Raw genomic sequence first — 17,729 nt, 5'->3', positions numbered from 1 at the left:
CGCGACCCTTCGATTCAACCATCCCCCTTCTTTCCAACGGCACGTAATTCCATCCGCCTTCGGAATGGCGCCTTTATGGGGAGCACGGCTCGAGAGAGCCCCCGTGGAACGTTCATGGTAGCATTACGGGATGTCGTTCGCGGGATCTTTGCGAGTTGAAAGGCCATTGGCAATTTTTGTTCCACTCCTAAACTGGCCAACGAAGAAAGCTGGTTACGCGTTTGGAAAATCGCTTTCAGAAGTTCAGGATGGAGGGTTGAAAATTGAATATGGAAAGGGTCGATAGTTCGGTGTAATTTAGGAAGCACTTACACCTTTCGAGGGAGGTGATCCGAGGCAATGAACAAAGAATATTGGAATATGAAAAATTCTAATAAGATGATTTTTTTTTAAATTTTATCGAATCGTGCGAACATATTTCTAATATAATTTTGACGGGTTGAAATATACTTTCATTAATAAATTTGAATATTAAGACGTTCAAGTCTTGTCGACAAAATACAGCAGCATGTTTCCCTTTCACGCAGGTATACCAGTGTCATTTGCACGTGATCAATCATAATGATCACGACTATAAATTGGTCTCGACCTAATTCCTTTGATTTATCACGAACCTGTGGGGCCCACCGTACCACACTTCTCTTTACTTCTTCGCGACTGAAGCTGCCGTGGAAAACACGACGATAACTCAACTTCACTCGTTCCGTAATGAAACTGTAACTCCAGCCACGTCATTTTTTCCCTTGCCAACGACAATTATTTACTTTGACTCCGGCTAACGTTGGAATTTCGTCGTTTCGAGGATAATGGATCGTTCGAAGGTGTGTCTCCCACGAGGGATTGCTTTTGCTAGGATATTTCGATTTTAAAGGAAACAGAGTAACGTTCCGTGTTTCAGGAACAGCAAGAAAACTTCTAACAAGATGAAGAAGATTTTGCGGACTTTGAACGCTGCTCCAGATTGCTTTTGCGGTGTTTCGAGAAGATTGATGGATTTTAAAAGAAGCGTTGCTTTTTAAAAAGATTAAAATTAAAAAATCTCCGCTACAAATTATTTCAGAGTGATAGAAAAAGCGAATGTTTCAAACGTTGTCAAACATCGGATATGTGAGAAAGCTATTCAAAGCAAAGAAATAATTAATCGTCTACTTTCACCGATATCAGACACGCTTTTTTCCCCCCCTAGTTTATGCGTACTGAAAGGGATAAAAAGTTCTCGTCCCATCGTTTCATCCGCGACGTAAATCACAGCCTGGCAAGGGCTTGTTCCGTGAAAGAGCACGAGCGGTTCAGAAATTATGAATGAGTTGCACTTTGCAAAATTAGAGCTTTGCGTTCTAACGCGTACCGGCTATTAACACGCATTTCCTGCAATTTGCAGCTCACGCGTGAGATGCACTTTGACGGATGTTTCCTGGGAAAATTTACAACTACTCAAAGGTGTCGATGGAACAAATAATCCTTGTTGATGTTTCTATCGCATGCGGTTGTGGAAACGTTATTCTATTTGCTCTCTACACACTAATTGGTTTCTAATGATGATAATTAACACTCGATTGGTGCCGTGAAAATAGACACCGTTGTGTGGTAAATTTAATAAATAAATATCATTAACGATAGTATCACTTTGAAAAAGCTTTCATTTGAAAAGATTTTGTTTTTTTAGCAGTCACGATAACTGTATAAATATTGTCCTAATTTCTTTCATTAATTGCTTTTTCAATTTTAACAGAATTTATAAATTACACAGCTTGTTTTAATTAACATCCTCTGTGTTATAACACTTTAATGAATGAACACAAGAGACATTCATTTGCGGAATTGTATGTTGTACGAGAATAAAGAAAATGATGACATGTTTTAATTAACAATTCAACGATGGTTGGAATTAAAAACTCCAATAACAGTATATAAAAAACAATTACAATTAAACTGTTTTGTTACATATTACAGAATAATAAATCACAAAGTTGAAAACTTGTTTGATCGATGAACATCATTTTCTCTCAACGATGTTAAAAAATTGTTTATCTTATCCGTGAAGAGATATCAAAAGCAGCTAGGCGTTTGTTTCTCTCACAGAACTAAAAAGTTTCCTGTGAAACTTTCAGTTTTTCAACCCCCCCAAGAAGTTAAAGTTTCGCAGAGTAGAAGTTGCCTTCTTATTAATTCTGTTTGACGATGAACAGCTAGAAGCGCCCGCGTAAAACGGACGTCTATTATTGTAGCTGACTGGTCAAAGGTCTTCTCGAAACTTAACTTACTTTTATTCATAACTTTATATTTTTTATTTATTTCTGGTTTATTATACCGAAAATCTTGAAATATCCCTAAAGTTCCTAAATATCTATATCGAAAGAGCACAAACTATAAATCATGAAACACACAATAGATCCTATTCGATTTTCCAAGAAGTACTTACACGACACTTCGATTCCAAGAGTTTCACGATTCTCCCCGAGCGGTTCGAGTTGAAACCTATGAAAAGTTTCTCTCACCATCTAGATCTTCATAGAAGCCGAGCATACCCGGAAGTTTCACTAATTGTCCTTTCATCGGGCGAACAACTTTCGGAGCATGTCCGACCATAAATGATCCCAACCCGATCTCGACGATGTCTTTCTCCCTAATAAGTCTAATTCACTGGTTGGTCCTTAGGATCTGCTATGCAGATCAGCTCCTCCTCTGATTCTGCTCGAACTAAACTTGAAGTTTGCGACCGTATAACGTCCAACTTCCGGCTCAACCAGAGAGAGGCGTTACTTTCGATTTAGCTAGCCTTTGATACGCGACTCTTGAGATATTTTGGGAGCACTCATAGTTCAAATTTCTATTGATGTTCGGAAGATTTGTGCAACGATAATTTTGTAAATCTGGAATCTTGGTTGTATAGAAATTTGGAAGGATTTAAAAAATTTACTGTTATACAAAGCTTCGAAACTGAAATTTAATCACAGTTCGAAGCTTCCAAATGTTAATTAAGTTCTAATTAAAATTTTAATTAAATCCAACCACTACAAGTTTGTATAATTGTAACTTGAAATTTTCTTAAGATCTCGAATTTCTTTCTCATTCTATCCCTCCATTCAACGAGGTCATCGAAACTGGAGGATCTCAAGGATAGTACTGATAACAATTAGTACTTCCTTTCCTGCGTTTCCTCTTGGAAACAGTGGCAGACGCGAAGGGGGGAATTGTTTGCGATCGAATCGGCAAGCTTGGCGACTTTGTTTTATTTATTCGAAGAACGGTATCGTCTTTCCTTCGCGTTTCTTCCCCTTTTTTCTTTCCAGGGGTACGTTTCAATCGACGTGTTTGCTCGAAATGTCTGACCGGCGAGTTGGTCGTCGCGAGAACGGCTAAGAGGAACAAAGTGCAGAACCGGGAAAGATCTTAAGAGGATTTCGAGATCGGACAGAAAAGTTTCTTCCGGCTATAATGCACCGGAAACTTGTCTCAGACGTCCCTGGCTGGCGTGAATCCATCGGGCAGTAAATGGATGTAAACAGCTCAACGAATGAAGAATATTCCAAGTTAAAAAATATTTCCAACTCTAATTTCAGCTCGATTAATTTGATACATTATAAAAATTTCTAAGTATTTTACTTTTCGAGGGTTGAAATGAAAAATTAAATAAAAAGCCTCAGTATTTTCTAGATTCACAGGAATCGGTCCCCTTTCGCTGTTAAAAATTTACAGGAACTTCGAGACCGGAAATAAACGGGACTCTGACAGAAACGGAAGAAGAAACGAACTCGTCTAAGTCGTCGTCGAGCGCAATTTCGAACACGACTCAACGCGTGTACACACAACAGGAGCGGAACAGTCTCGATGGGGGATCAGGATAAAACTTTTCTAACGAGTTTCGTGTACTCCCTATCCCAAAGCGAGTAGTTTTCAACGTTTCAAAAAAATATCTAGGTATTGAGGAAGAGGAAGTTAGTTATGATACCCGGATGAATAGCCGTATATATTATCTGGTGAAGCGTGATTCTATGGGATGCACTAAATTGTAAATGTTCTATCCGCAGCTTTATTTAAAAAAAAAGTAATCTGAAAATTATTTGAGATATTTAAAAGAAATTTATAAAATAACTTTAAGCAATCATTCACACCAAATAGGGTTGAGAATGTAGTTTAATTAGAGTTCATTATACCTTCTAAATTTTCTATCAAAAGGTATCTCTTTCTAGCAGTGATGAATACATTTCGAAACAAATTGGTCAAACAGGAATAAAGTGGAAACACTAATTAGAACTGTTTGATTCGGAGTCGAAGTCCAGCCAGAACTTCGTACGACTAATGTTTGCCAAATATTTGCCAAACGAGTTACGCAGTCAGAGCAACAGTTTGGATCAAATAAATTGTACTTTCATTAAATCCGGGACTAACTTCATCACTGCTGGGATCCAACAAGCAAAGGATCGTCAAGGGATACGAATTGCCTTGTTCCTTGATTGCAAACCTCTCTATAAACCTGTGCTATCCGATGCTCTAAATAAACGAATGGTAATCAATAAATATTCGAAATGGATCAGCTGATATTTAGGAGATGGATATATCGTGGATCATCTTGTTTCTACTATTCAAAAAATTTTACGTATTTCGAAGAAAAATTCTTTATCCTGCCCGATTATCTTGCTTTCAAGCTTCATCTGCTTCCCGTTTAAACCGCTCGATGCATTTTCGTGTTTATCCTGAAGATCGCGTCCGTAAAAACGACTACGCGGGCGAGCGAATAAATAAATGATAAGCGAACTAGGATTTCCCGGGGCCGATCGTCGTATTTCCTCGTGGATAATTCAACGATCGATTTGTACGAGCTAGCCGGGGAATAAATTGTTCGACGAAGAACATTACCGGGAGACGTGGAGCGTTCCAGACGGAAATTAGATAAAAGAACGAGGAAGAAAATTGAGTAAATTTCAGAGGATGACTCTATTCCCCCTTTTTCCTTAGGTGCTTGACGAAGAAACAGCAGGGAATAATACAGATAAGTTTTACTGAAAATTGAAAGATTCTTTTTTTAAATTAATACAAATTTCAATTGAAGACATTCTACTTTCACCCGAGATTTTTCATTGCACAGGATATTTAATACGTTAAATATTACTGTAAAAAGTGCAATCATAAACGAGGTCGTTTATTTCTTTTTTTCAGAGCACCGTTCAATTAAATACCGTTGGGAACCGAATGAAACGTCGAGCGATCTCGCGTACTCGCATCGCCGAACAAGATTCTAATTGCACGATGGTCTCTTGCTAAATTAAATTGTGTCACCCGGTGCACTTCGACAGCACAGCCGAGTAATGGCACTAAGATCAAAGTGTGCTAACCCCTTGCTGACCCGGTGAACGGAGTTTGCAGTTCGCAGACTCGTACGGTGACACCAAATCACGCGTCACTGCTAATCCGGTCGATATAGTGATTTATAGCTTTTATAAACTACGCTTTTAATCTTGGAATTTATATGAAATGATTTAGCCGATTCGTTTCAAAAATTAAAGCAGAAAATATTGCATTAACGAATAGTATAAGACGCATGAGGTACGTCATTCATTATACTGCATAAAGTGCATAAAATGCATATGGTACGTCATCTGTTAAATTGCATAAAATGCATAAAACGCACATGTTGCGTCGTCTATCAAACTGCATAAAATGCATAAGACGCATATGACACGTCATTACATTTTATAGATAATATTATATAAAATGAGAATCACTCACCAAGCTGACAACGATCACCACCTCTGCCTAAGGGACACTGACACCGTTGCCTGAAGGAGGCTTGCTTCCGTCTGGGAACTACGTCGTTTCCTTCGAGATCCATCGTCATCGAGACATCATCGGCAGCGTTCTCTGTTTCTTCGTCGAGGAGATCAACGTCATCCCCTCGAGACTGTTCGATGTAACAGTTTCCTGCTGGTCCACAATCTAACGAGCAAGCTGGTTCTGTACTGACGATACTCTCCATCGTCGAGGGTAATTTTTGCTCCAGATTCGGACCCTGGAACATAAAAATGAACTCTGGTGTTAGTTAATTGATTCAGTTGGAATTATCGAAGATTTGGGGCTTGAAATTAGGGGCAGGCTTGTATGAAAAGACCTGTTGCTCTGTCGAGATATTTTTAGCCGGAAGATCCGTCTGATAAGGGCACAGGATGAAACAGAAGTGGAGGGTTTTTAACGAGTTTATTTATACTTTAATTGTTGAAATAAGGAGTACTGTGATCTATCAAGTGGTAGACAGAGTTGGGTACTTTTCAAATTTATTAGTATTTAGATAATTATTTATTTCTTAAATAAATGAATGAGAAAGAAGGAATTCACTATCTACTATTTTTCACTTTTTGCCCTTATAAAAATTGTATAACTTTGCGGATCTCTATCGAACAAAATTCCATCCTCTTTTTGTAACTACATTACACAGTGTAACGTGTTTCACCGTTACTTGTTTCCAAAACAAAATTCTCCGACCGAACAATGGACAACAGGATGAATTTTCATCGAAGTGAATAAGCGAGTGGCCGAAAGGTTCGAACAGATTGCAGAATCGAGGGAAAAAAGCGGAAAAAGCAGAACTATTCCCATTCATACTGTTATATCTGAAATCGGAGCTGAAACTACGACTGACATATAACTTCAACAATTTTTCAATTACTCCCACGAGTTTCGAATCGTTCAATATAGCTATTCAATAAAAATAGGAAAGAAATAAGCCATCGATAAAGACCAACAATAAACAACAAACGTGATCTACATGGAATGACAATCGTTTGAAATTTGTCTGACGAAATTCCTACCGTTTCGTAGCTGAAATTTAAAAGAAAAATTAAAAAATAGATAAAGTAAAGGTAATTAAAATATCAAAGTAACGTTGACCACCCAAATAATTAATTATTATAGAAATTTCTATATTCAGGTTAATTTGAAAACGTCTCAAAATTCAAATTGAATTTCTGGTCACATACCTGAGACGTGGCTCGCGGTTCGACTCGATCAAGAGGAGCATTGGTCTCCTCGTTGATCTTCGTGGAATTCGTGGTTGAATTCTCTGCGGGTGGATCCAGATGTATTGTGAAGGATGCACCACGCATGTAAAGGATGTCTTCGACTGCATCTTCGTCATCGTCTCTATCTTTATTTAATTCATCGTTCTCGACGTCTTCGACAAATTCACCCAGCTCGCCGGTCGACGGAGACGTCGAATTCAGCTCTGGAACAGAAGAAGATTCTAAAGAAAATTGCACCAAAATGATGTATTTTTTATATTTGTTATTAAAATCTCAAAATTCCTTGAGTTTTATTTAAAAATAATCTTCTTTCACTAAAAATTCAATTGAAATTTATGTACCTAATTCATGTTAAATCCTCTGTTAACCCTTTCACTAATTAAAAGCAATCTCGAATTTCCAAGGATCTCTTTTAACGACAAAGGATAACGATTAAACCAGCACAGACGCCCAGCAACCCTTTCCAAATGATTATTTCACCAAAACCGGACGTTGTATTCGTAGACTTATTAAAATTTGAAGTAGTCGTGTCCTCGTATCCGTGGAAATCCGTCTTCAGCATTGTGCATGATAAATCGACGGAGAAACGGCAACTGGATCGTAGTTTGAAGAAAAAGGAAAGGTACGGATCGGGTCGAGGGTCGTTCGAGGTTCCGAAGGTTTTCAACGGCTCGATGCAACGGCAATTAAGCACTAATTGCTACAATCGTCCCGCCTCAACGTCTCGGAAAGAATCATTCTAAAGGCTACTCGACTCGAAATCGCGGGAATCCTCGATTGGCTCGCGATCGAATGGATCCTCGAGTAGCACGAAGAAAGAGAACCAATAAAAAGGGGAAACGAAAAGAATGGTGCATTAATTTCGCGAGAATCTTAGTCGACGTTTGAATCCACTCGCTCTATTCATTCAATACAAAGAGAATCAACAATTAGTGCTAAAGAATGATAGCTTATTTAAATAACAATTCATATACAGCGGACCAGGGTCCGATCATTACCCGAGCTAAATTATAAAACAGAAATTTTCATTTTATTACTGGCATATTAAAAAAGTGACTTTTGTATTTTACATGTTCAGTGGGGTTTTAATCAATTTTCTGACTTCCTAACAAAACTTCATTACTGCACGATATTTAATGAAACGGTGGATTTTAATTTTCAACAAATCACGCGGGAAACGATGGGGCGTCCGTTTAAAATTAATGAGAACGCACGGTTCCGTTAATTAAAATAGATAGTCATTTTTCAATTGTGCAACAGCCACGTTCGCACCAACCGAACGAATTTATTTGCTCTATTATCCTTTCTCATCCGTTTGACGCGCAGGAATAAAAAAACAAACAAATAAATAAATAAATAAAAAGTATTAGAGACACGTCGACTCGCCGCTCCGTCGAGTCGCGAATCGAGTGCGAAACTTTTATCGCATCCTCGATCCACCTGTCGAACTACCAGAATCGATTTTATGACGTATTGACAATGCTGCTGCGTGTTCGACCGATTGAACGTTACCCGATTTATTGCTCGTAATGAATGCTTCGTGAAAATAATATCGCCATCATTCTCCCTCGAACGAAAACGAATAACTCATCCGTCTCTCCTCCTCTGTATAATTAACGATCCTTTGATTTTAAACGATGAACTAGATAAATTAAAGGGGTAAAATTTAAATTATTTATAAAATAGAATGTAAAATTGAAAAAAGGAGAGTTTCACTGGTACGTTGATTACTGTAGTGGAAAAATAAAAATAGAATATTGTACAATTCAATTGTTTCATATTTCTATTTAACTGCATCGTTTGTTATCCTGTATAATTGATATAAACTTCAAAATTGGAAAAAAAAATATATTTTCCCATTTTTATTTTACTCCACTTGGCTGATCACCTGTTAACCCTATTCTATCGTTAAGGGTACTAACCACCCATCATTATTTTTATTTTATTTTAGACCCACAATGCGTCATACTCTTATTACACTTTACTTGTACGACCTATTTTACAGTATCCTATGATTCCACAGTACCTATAAATCTTCTTTATCCCAATAGATTACTAGCTTATTCCAGCCTGTCTCCCAACCATATTTTCTCAGAAATAAAACTGATCCCAACGAATAAATAGCATGTTGTTTCATTCCTTATTCCAAGTTACATTCGACATCTTACAACAACAATCTACCCTGCTTTGTAGTACATTTGCATCCAAGCTGGTAGCTGATTCACCTAGCTGATCTGATTTCGTATCACGAGTCAGGTTAAGTGAAGTTCATTCACCGATGGAATTTGACATAGTATCCCGTTGGATACGTTTTCCGCTTGGTTTCAAGCGAACCTTTTATTCAACCGACTCGCTTACCTTGCATTATCTTCTGGGAGGAAAGGACGGTATACCGGTTCAAAAATCCAGAAGATAACGAAACCGTAGAGCATTTGCTTTTCATCCTGGTTTTATTCGGTTACGATTATAATTTAATATAAAGTGGTTATTACCGCGTACAAGTGGAGAAGTCTCGTCGAATGTGATCAACGACGAATCTGAAACTTGGATGATTCTTGAAAATCATAGAAATAATGAGACGTGTTTCTATAACGATCTTATCAGAATTTTATTACAATACTCTTCAATTTCAAATCCTATTTTTCTGTTTTCCAATATTGATAACTTTTAACTCGTAGAATTATGGAAAATGGAAGGGGGTAAAAAGACCATGGGAATGGCAATAATCGTAGAACACAGTCATAAAAGAAAGAAACTACAGTAGACTTTTGTTATAGTTTCACGAAAGGACATATAGTACCGACGCCTTCTTCATCGACATATGCATTCGACAACTATACTAGCAATTCTCAGTAGGTCACGTTCAAGTTGTAAAATGTTAGAGTGATAATCTTTAGGAGGTAGATTCTAATATCAATAACTTACGATTGCTACCCTAGTTTCCTACCCTCCTAACACCGATAAGTTTGTACGAGTAGAACTTACAAAGATGGTTCTCAATAATAATTGCTCATGTCATCTGATACTAACGATCCAAGCGTCATAGGATCACAGGACACCGATATCGAATATTGGGTGTCAAGCTTGTTAGTATTCATGCGACTCGGGGGATCGTTGTTAATTGTAACTCCTTAATCTTCCTTGCTATTGGCTGATATAACTCCAATATAGTTAATACAAATCATCAGAATTGAAGATTATAGATTTCTCATTACATTAGAATACATTGTTTGATGTCAGTATTGCTAAAATTTTTTTTTTAATTTTTCTGTTTCAAAATGAAAAATCAACTTTCAAATTTTTAATAATTTTTATTAAAATAATTGGTGATTTTTTTTAATTTAAAAGGACATTTGAAAAATGTTTTTTGACTTTTTCTTTCAATTTATTATCAATATTCTGGCAGTACATCCTAGTTACTTTAAAGTATCTTAAAGAACGTGTTTGAATTTGCATGTCAGCGAGAGGTTTCATGAAATTTAGCAAGCGGTTTATGCGCGGATCAGCTTGGAAGCATAAAGCATAAAGTGTGCCAGCGCGAGGAAGAAAGATGTTTCGAAGATGGAAAGATGGAACGAGGTGCTTGTAACGGGACTTGCACTTCCCTTAAAGGCGATATAACTTGAAATTACGTTGTTGGCTTAGTGTAATAATAATTTTGATTCACGGCACGTTTCCTCTAACGCTTCCACTAAATTACCAAGTTACAGTTTAAATTTGCGCTGAATTATTTGATAGTCACCTGTGACTTTCCACGATTTATTAACCTGCCAATTCATTTACAGCTGTGCTACTTAAATCATCCTCGTCATAATTTAATATTCCTCAAAGGTTGATCAATTAGCAATTCAAATTACATTATACTCTCGCGCCACTTTTCAAATGCCGGAATTATAATTGTAAACGATGCAAGAAATTCGATATAATATCTCTGGATTATAATCTGATCCTTCAGGAAAGACACGGATTCGAACGATTTAATAACCACTATCTAATAACCGAGCTTCATTTACAGAAAGGATTATCCTTTTGAAGTTCGTTGGAGGACAAAAGACAGAAGGATGAAAAACAGCTATGCAGTGGACGAACCTTGAAAGAAAATTCGAAATTCCACCGTACGAGCTGCGATTAATATTGAATGGACGACGACAAAAGGGGTGAGAGACAATAGAGATTCAGCGGGCGAAAGAAAAAAAAGAACAGGCAGTCGTTGGAAGAAGGAGAAATAAGTCCCGAGGAAAAAAACGAGCTCGTTGAAACGGTGAAGGAGAAATGAAAAGTCGAAGAGACAAAAAAAGAGGAAAAAGGGAAAAGTGGACGAACGAAACGCCCGGCTTCATCTTTCGCACCCTTCCTGAAAGGCCGTCGAGAAATATTCGTGAAAATTTTACAAGGCAGCTAAATGCACTAGAATTAGCGACACGCTCGAATAAACGTCCGCTTATGCTCTGGTCCGAGCGTTCTTCAGCCACTTCGAGACTCAAAGTTCCACTTTGAGATTGAAAAATTTTGCTTTCAGGCAAAAAAAAAAGCCTTTTCTTTAAAAAAAGGCTCACTTTCCTTCGCATTTAAATCAAATTACTGAACGAAATTTCATTATTTTCGTACAATTTAATCCTTACAGTTTGCACTTTGAGTCTGACGCTTCTAATTTCGGAATTCTAATGAACTCTTCTCGGATTCGATATCTTTCCTCGCATCCTAAAACTGTCCGATGCACGTCGCTGTACAGATGTCCCAGTTTAATTCGGAAATGGATTTGAAAACGTGCTTCAATTGAAAAAGAAAAACGAATCAACTATGGTGGAAGGAGGTCGAGTGGATCATTAGAATGTCACCGGGAAAGATCTGCATTTGCTGATATCAAGGTTGTTTCAGAACGTACGCGCACCTGTTTCTTTAATTAAACAATTTGAATATAGAGGGTAAATGGTTAAACGAGGCGGGCTAGGCCCGAATTAATGGAAAATCTTGGATTTTCAGAACGAGACATCTGGTAGATTTGCGTATCACAATTATACGCAGAGATAGATCGTCGGTTTAACGAGCTGAACGACGCGTTTCGAATATCTTCGCAATTTCACGGACGCTTGGCAGCTTTCGCGGTAACTCGCGATACGCCATTCTATCGGCGATATTCGCGTTCGCCTGTCTGCTCCCGAAGTTATCCCCTCGCGTCGAATGGATGCATTACTTCCAGAAACTGAAGCCGGAACAATTAACCGCGGATAACCGCAGATAACGGTTTACGAGCAAATTTACCGAGGATCGTATTTCGACGCCGTACTAAAACTGCTTACCAACTGAACCGTCTCGGTACATGCTGCCTGTTCGTGCTACGTTATCGTACAACAAAGAATTTTATTTCTATTTAAAACGGAAACAGCCAATGAATAGACATTTGTTTTGATTTCTGAAATTTTGAAAAAATTTTTCCATCGCTTTCAACATGAATAAATTTAATGTCTATAAATGAAATCCTAGATTTATATGTATATGAGTGTTTAATCACCTGATTGCAGAATTTACAAGGTACACGTTTTCTGCCTATTGCACATTGATCAAAAGAGAATACCACGATGTACATATGTACACCCCCCGATTCGTCTCCGTTTGCGGATCCAGCTAATCGTTTCGACAGGTTCGCGGTCGTGTTACATCGTCCACGGTGTCTAACCGCGAAACGAGTACACGCGTGTCCGCAAATGAGTTTGACAGGTTAGCACCTATGGGTGCACGCGACGACACGAACACGAATATCTGTCGGTGGTTGTTATAACGGTATTTTACACGCGGTATGTGGTCATCGAACGTTTCCTCTTCGTCATTTAATTAACCTCTTGCCTTATAATATAAAATCAAACTCGTGTCCCGTTATAATGTTTAAATAGAATTTCTGGTAAATTTGTATTTATACAACGTGTACAAAATATGTCACATCAAATATCACCAGTTCTCACTGTATCGAATCATAATTGCAATTCTGATTGCAAGTTCTTCGAATGAAGATGATTAAAGAGAATGTTAAAACGAAGGTGGCAATGTAAATATCGACTCGTTTCGATTGGCGCGGTTCACTTTGTGAACAATGAACGCAGTCAATGCCCAAAGTTTGATTGTTCCTGACACTTTAGCAATTGACCTGGCTTGCATGAGATTTAGTATCCTTCGGAGCCAGATGTTTGAATGTTTGTCGAGATTAATGCAGTTCCTAAATTGGATTCAAATCGAACGTTTCAACTGTATAGTATCGATGGAGTAGTAAATTGGTGAAAATTGATGATTCATTCTTGCAAGATTTTTAATACCTATCTGACACCTATTTGTGTAAAGTAGAGACAAGGGTGGCCCTTTCACCCAAAAATGTGGGCTAGCATCATTCTAAGTTTCTAACGTTCAAAAGTTTCTAAATTTTTAAGAGACCTAACTCATTCTCAAAAAGAGATCCTAATTACACCAATGTTCGCATCGTTTAACCTGAATCTATAGTAAATGAATTAGATCGCTGTAGATCAACTCTCCCTGCTAATTATAGCAGTGTAATTACTTTAGCCTAAATTAGAACGATTAAAATAACGATTAGTAATAACGACAGATTAAGAACTTGAAACAGCTGTGATGCCCTCTAATAGAACCATCAAAGAATTGAATAAAACATTATAATTATTATTCGCTAGATTTAATACCGCCAACTAAATTTAATATTTGGAAGTTGAATAAAATATCTAAAAATTATTAGATGGATTTGTTTCCATTGTTGAACGTGATAAATTACAAACAATCCGCTTATTCAATTTACAATGCATCCAGTACGTGATTGTTTGAACGTAAAAATATTTGTAAAATAGAAAATCTGTTTTCCAGGCATGGATTTTTATTTGTTTTAAAAGAAATGAAAGGTACCGTGAATATTGATAAAGTACGCAAAGCTCGAAATTCGAAATTTGCGTTATTGAACATGTGTTGTTTATTCAAAACATAATTTGCTGATTGGAAATACTGCGAATAAAAATTTCTCTCTTCCATTTCAACTCGTTCTTTCTCTTATTTGCGATTCAATATTTGAATGAAAAAAAGTTTTGAAATAATCATGCACGAGTTAAATTGTTGATGGAAACAACAATTACTATGAAATATTGACGGTAACGAAATATGCATTCAATATGTACAGTGATTAAATAATAACATAAACAATAGACAGTTAACACAGTGCTTGATGTTGGATAAATTATTTGAAGTCAAGAATTCAAACTGTCGATGTAATTGGAAACGAAAAATGAATAATTACAATGGATAATTACTAAACGGTGATACGTATTTTAATACATTGCAGAATTGAAAAATTCCAAAATTCTAATATTCTTTCTTAAAATCTTTCGAAATGAAAAATATTAAACACTTGACAGTGTTAATAAAGCTAAGGAATCTAATTCACCTCCATAAAATCCTAGTTATGCCACTAATAATCACTCTCAGTAATGAAAGGGTTAATAAGACATATTTCAAGCGTGGTTATTCAACAATGTCTGTATTCAAAAATTTCTGAGACTTCTGGCAAACGATCCTGATAATCGATCGCGTATGCTCGACACTCGAGTAATTCCAATTGGAATGCAATTGCCGGATCGATTTAGAAACGACCCCCATACTGGGACGGATTCCACAACTGTTCGCAATTTCGTTATTAAAAAGGAACGTCACCGGTATTTCTCATTTCTACTTAAACACCTTCAATAATATAATCCTTCAAACTAGCCCCAATTTTTTAACCGACCTTTCACCTCAACACGAACATTTAACTTCTCTGAATGATTTATTTATGAAAAATGATGAATGGGAGTATCGATATTTTCTTATTTTCTGCAATTTTCCTCTGTCCTACAAATTGATACGAATTGACGTTGATAGAAAATCAATAACGCGTGTGTCTGCCCTTTTGATATTCAATATACGTTTCTTATAGATTTTTCTGCGCTGCATATAAAACAGCAATCAATTTTTTTCTATAGTGTATCTAGTCTTTGAAGAAATGAAACTATCAATTTAAAAAAAAAGAAATATTCCTTCCATGGACTCAAGAATTTAAAAAATGAATGAATAATATAATTAACCCTTTCATTACAGCAGAAAAGGATTTACCCACCATTAGTCTGTAAAATTATAAAATATTCTATTTTTTAGTAAACTTATTTGCAACAGAAAAGTACTCTCTCACTGACAACATTTTTCTACTATCTAATTGAAATTTCATTGATAATATACGTCCTTATAGTATGTGAAAGGATCAATTAATAATATCGACAATTTTTAATAGCGAATTTTGTCACACGACAAGTTGAACAGTGATTTCCAGTAATAGCAAGTCACGAGACAGTCAGGCCCCAAAGGAAATTTCCGGAAGTTCTAATCTCGGTAATGTTACGATCGATCTGTCTCATATGGATTTCCAGAAGCTCTGCTTTTCTGCTTGACCTCATAATCAACGTCACTGTACTGTATATTTTCGATAAAAATAATTTTGATATCCTGAATCACTGAAAATTTCAAATACTTGATAAAGGATTAAAATTTCGATTAATATTCATAATCAGAGTCTTATTTATAAAATGATCCATACTAAAATCTTCATGTTGTGAATTTCATACTTCTAATCGATGAATCTGAATTATTCTTAAAATTCTATTCTTTAATCTTATCAAGTATTCAAGCTGTGCGATGAACTTTGAACTCGTTAAGTTTTCAATGTAGCTATTTTGCTGACAAATAGTATTAAGAAATGATACAATTAGACATGGAATAATCAAATATGAAATAATATTGAACGATGATGAAATTACTTTAATTTTCTCTGCTTTCCTATATACTTTAGATAAAATTCTTGAACCGCATAAGATTTTCTACAAATTTATTAGAAAAGAAAAATAATATCGAATTTAAATATTTCACCGCTTTGATATCCTGTTTACGTATCCATTACCGCAATATCTGGCACACGAATCGGAATTATTCTCGAGGAAAAAGAAGTGTTACGCGAGTTTGGGCAATCGTTGCACCGATGGTATCTTGGGAATAAGCTTCCTCGCTCTTTTTACGCTTCCATTTCTTCGTTGCAATTCAGGTATCGAAAGAAACAACCGGTATGCTTGAAAACGAACACTCGCTGAGCTTTCTACGGAGTTCAATTCTCTGTTGTTTGTGCAACTGGCTATATCGGGTTGCATTCCGTTGTTCAATTACCGTCGAGGTTTATTTATCGATGAGAATTTCTTTAACACTTTGATTACTACAAAAACACCGTGCACCTTTATATGTAGTGTTAAACGACGATTTCATTATTCAATTGAAACCTTTTGAAAATAAAAAAGAAATTTGTTTTCTATTTTTTAGCGATGCTCGAGGAATTTACCATGTCTATTCCATGAACCGGTGAACAGGGAATAACGAAGCCGCAGGTGACTTCTTTTTCTCTCTGAAGCTTTTACGAATCGACCGCGTAACGTCTAGCTAAAAACACCCTTGTTCCTCGCAAGTATACGTTAACAACATACACAGAGGTCCAGCGGGAGTAGTAAATAGAACAACAGGTCTGTCGAGTGCGCTCATCTGACTCTCACGCACTGGACTAACCATAACGCGAACAGGTGCATTGTACGCGTTTCGTCTGCGTCGGGGTGGAGCGGCGTCGAGAGCTACCAGAGACCCGGACAATGTGCTCTCATTAATGGTGTCGCGGTTCTTGTACTTCTCCATTTTTATACTCGTCGAAAAAGTCAACGTTCCATGTCTAGTCGTCGTTCATAACTAAACTAGGTCGAATCTAAAAACCTTGTTTCAAGGGCTCCGAATATTTATTTATTTATAAACAGATGGGGGAAGAAAATTCAAAATTGAAAAATTTCTGATAAAATTTAGATACTAAATCATCCCTAATGGTGTTCGTCTAAATGCGTCAGTGCATCCGGAAACACGTAACGTGTCTCCCGACAAACGGTTTTCCGATAATCTTGCCGACGCTGTACAAGCTTCAATGGCATCCCATAACCCTGTGTAAACGGCTGATGCACGGTTATTTCAATAGAGGCGAGTGTACGTGTGCGGAGAACGATGAACAGGCAAAAAGAGACCAGTCAACGCGAGCATTTTGAACCGAAACGATCCCCTGTCGAAACTCGACGCGTTCACCTTTTGCACAAGACAGATTCGAATGCCTTCCCGACACCATTTACAACCTCGATCCATCTTTCTATCTTTTAGACAGATCCGTGGATACGTGGCTGCACGGGCCACGCGTGCAAACCTTTTTGTTGTAAATGTTTTCCAATGACGAAACTGTTCGCTTTCGAAGAAATGAATAGCGAATGAATAAATAGGAATGGGAGAGTTCGAAAGTGCAGTGGGAAATTTTTTATCAATGGGAATACTAGTAAATAAAATTTCATTTTCCCAACTTTTCGATTTCCCAATTTTGTATGTCCCATTTTTCATTTTTCAATTATTTAATTTTCAAATTTACCAATTTTTCAATAAACTTCTACACCCATTTCTCTAAATTCCGAAATACGCGAAAGTTTTACACGTCAACCATAGCAATCTCCTATAATCTACCAGGCAAACAAAATTCTATTTTTCCTGGAAAATACTCGACGACATTTTCCACAAACACATCGAAGCGGCAGATTTCTCGATCAAAATGGTTTCCGGCAAAACTCGGTT

At 36.9% G+C, this 17,729-nt stretch overlaps 1 protein-coding gene across 5 annotated transcripts in view; it reads right to left on the bottom strand.

Moving 5' to 3' along the window:
* LOC114877545 (pikachurin-like) overlaps positions 1 to 17,729 on the bottom strand; it is a 92,945-nt gene that overhangs the window by 47,104 nt on the left and 28,112 nt on the right. For all 5 annotated transcript variants that reach the window (XM_029190234.2, XM_029190235.2, XM_029190237.2 and 2 more), the window contains 2 exons: positions 6,975 to 7,219; positions 5,731 to 6,010 (listed from right to left, as the gene is read on the bottom strand). In XM_029190234.2, the coding sequence (XP_029046067.2) occupies positions 5,731 to 6,010; positions 6,975 to 7,219 (525 nt within the window). The remainder of the gene's footprint in view (positions 1 to 5,730; positions 6,011 to 6,974; positions 7,220 to 17,729) is intronic.

Source organism: Osmia bicornis, chromosome 15, assembly GCF_907164935.1.
Source record: "Osmia bicornis bicornis chromosome 15, iOsmBic2.1, whole genome shotgun sequence".
Taxonomy (NCBI): domain Eukaryota; kingdom Metazoa; phylum Arthropoda; class Insecta; order Hymenoptera; family Megachilidae; genus Osmia; species Osmia bicornis.
Note: the sequence above shows the minus strand (reverse complement) of the source record. Positions and strands in the feature narration are given on the sequence as shown.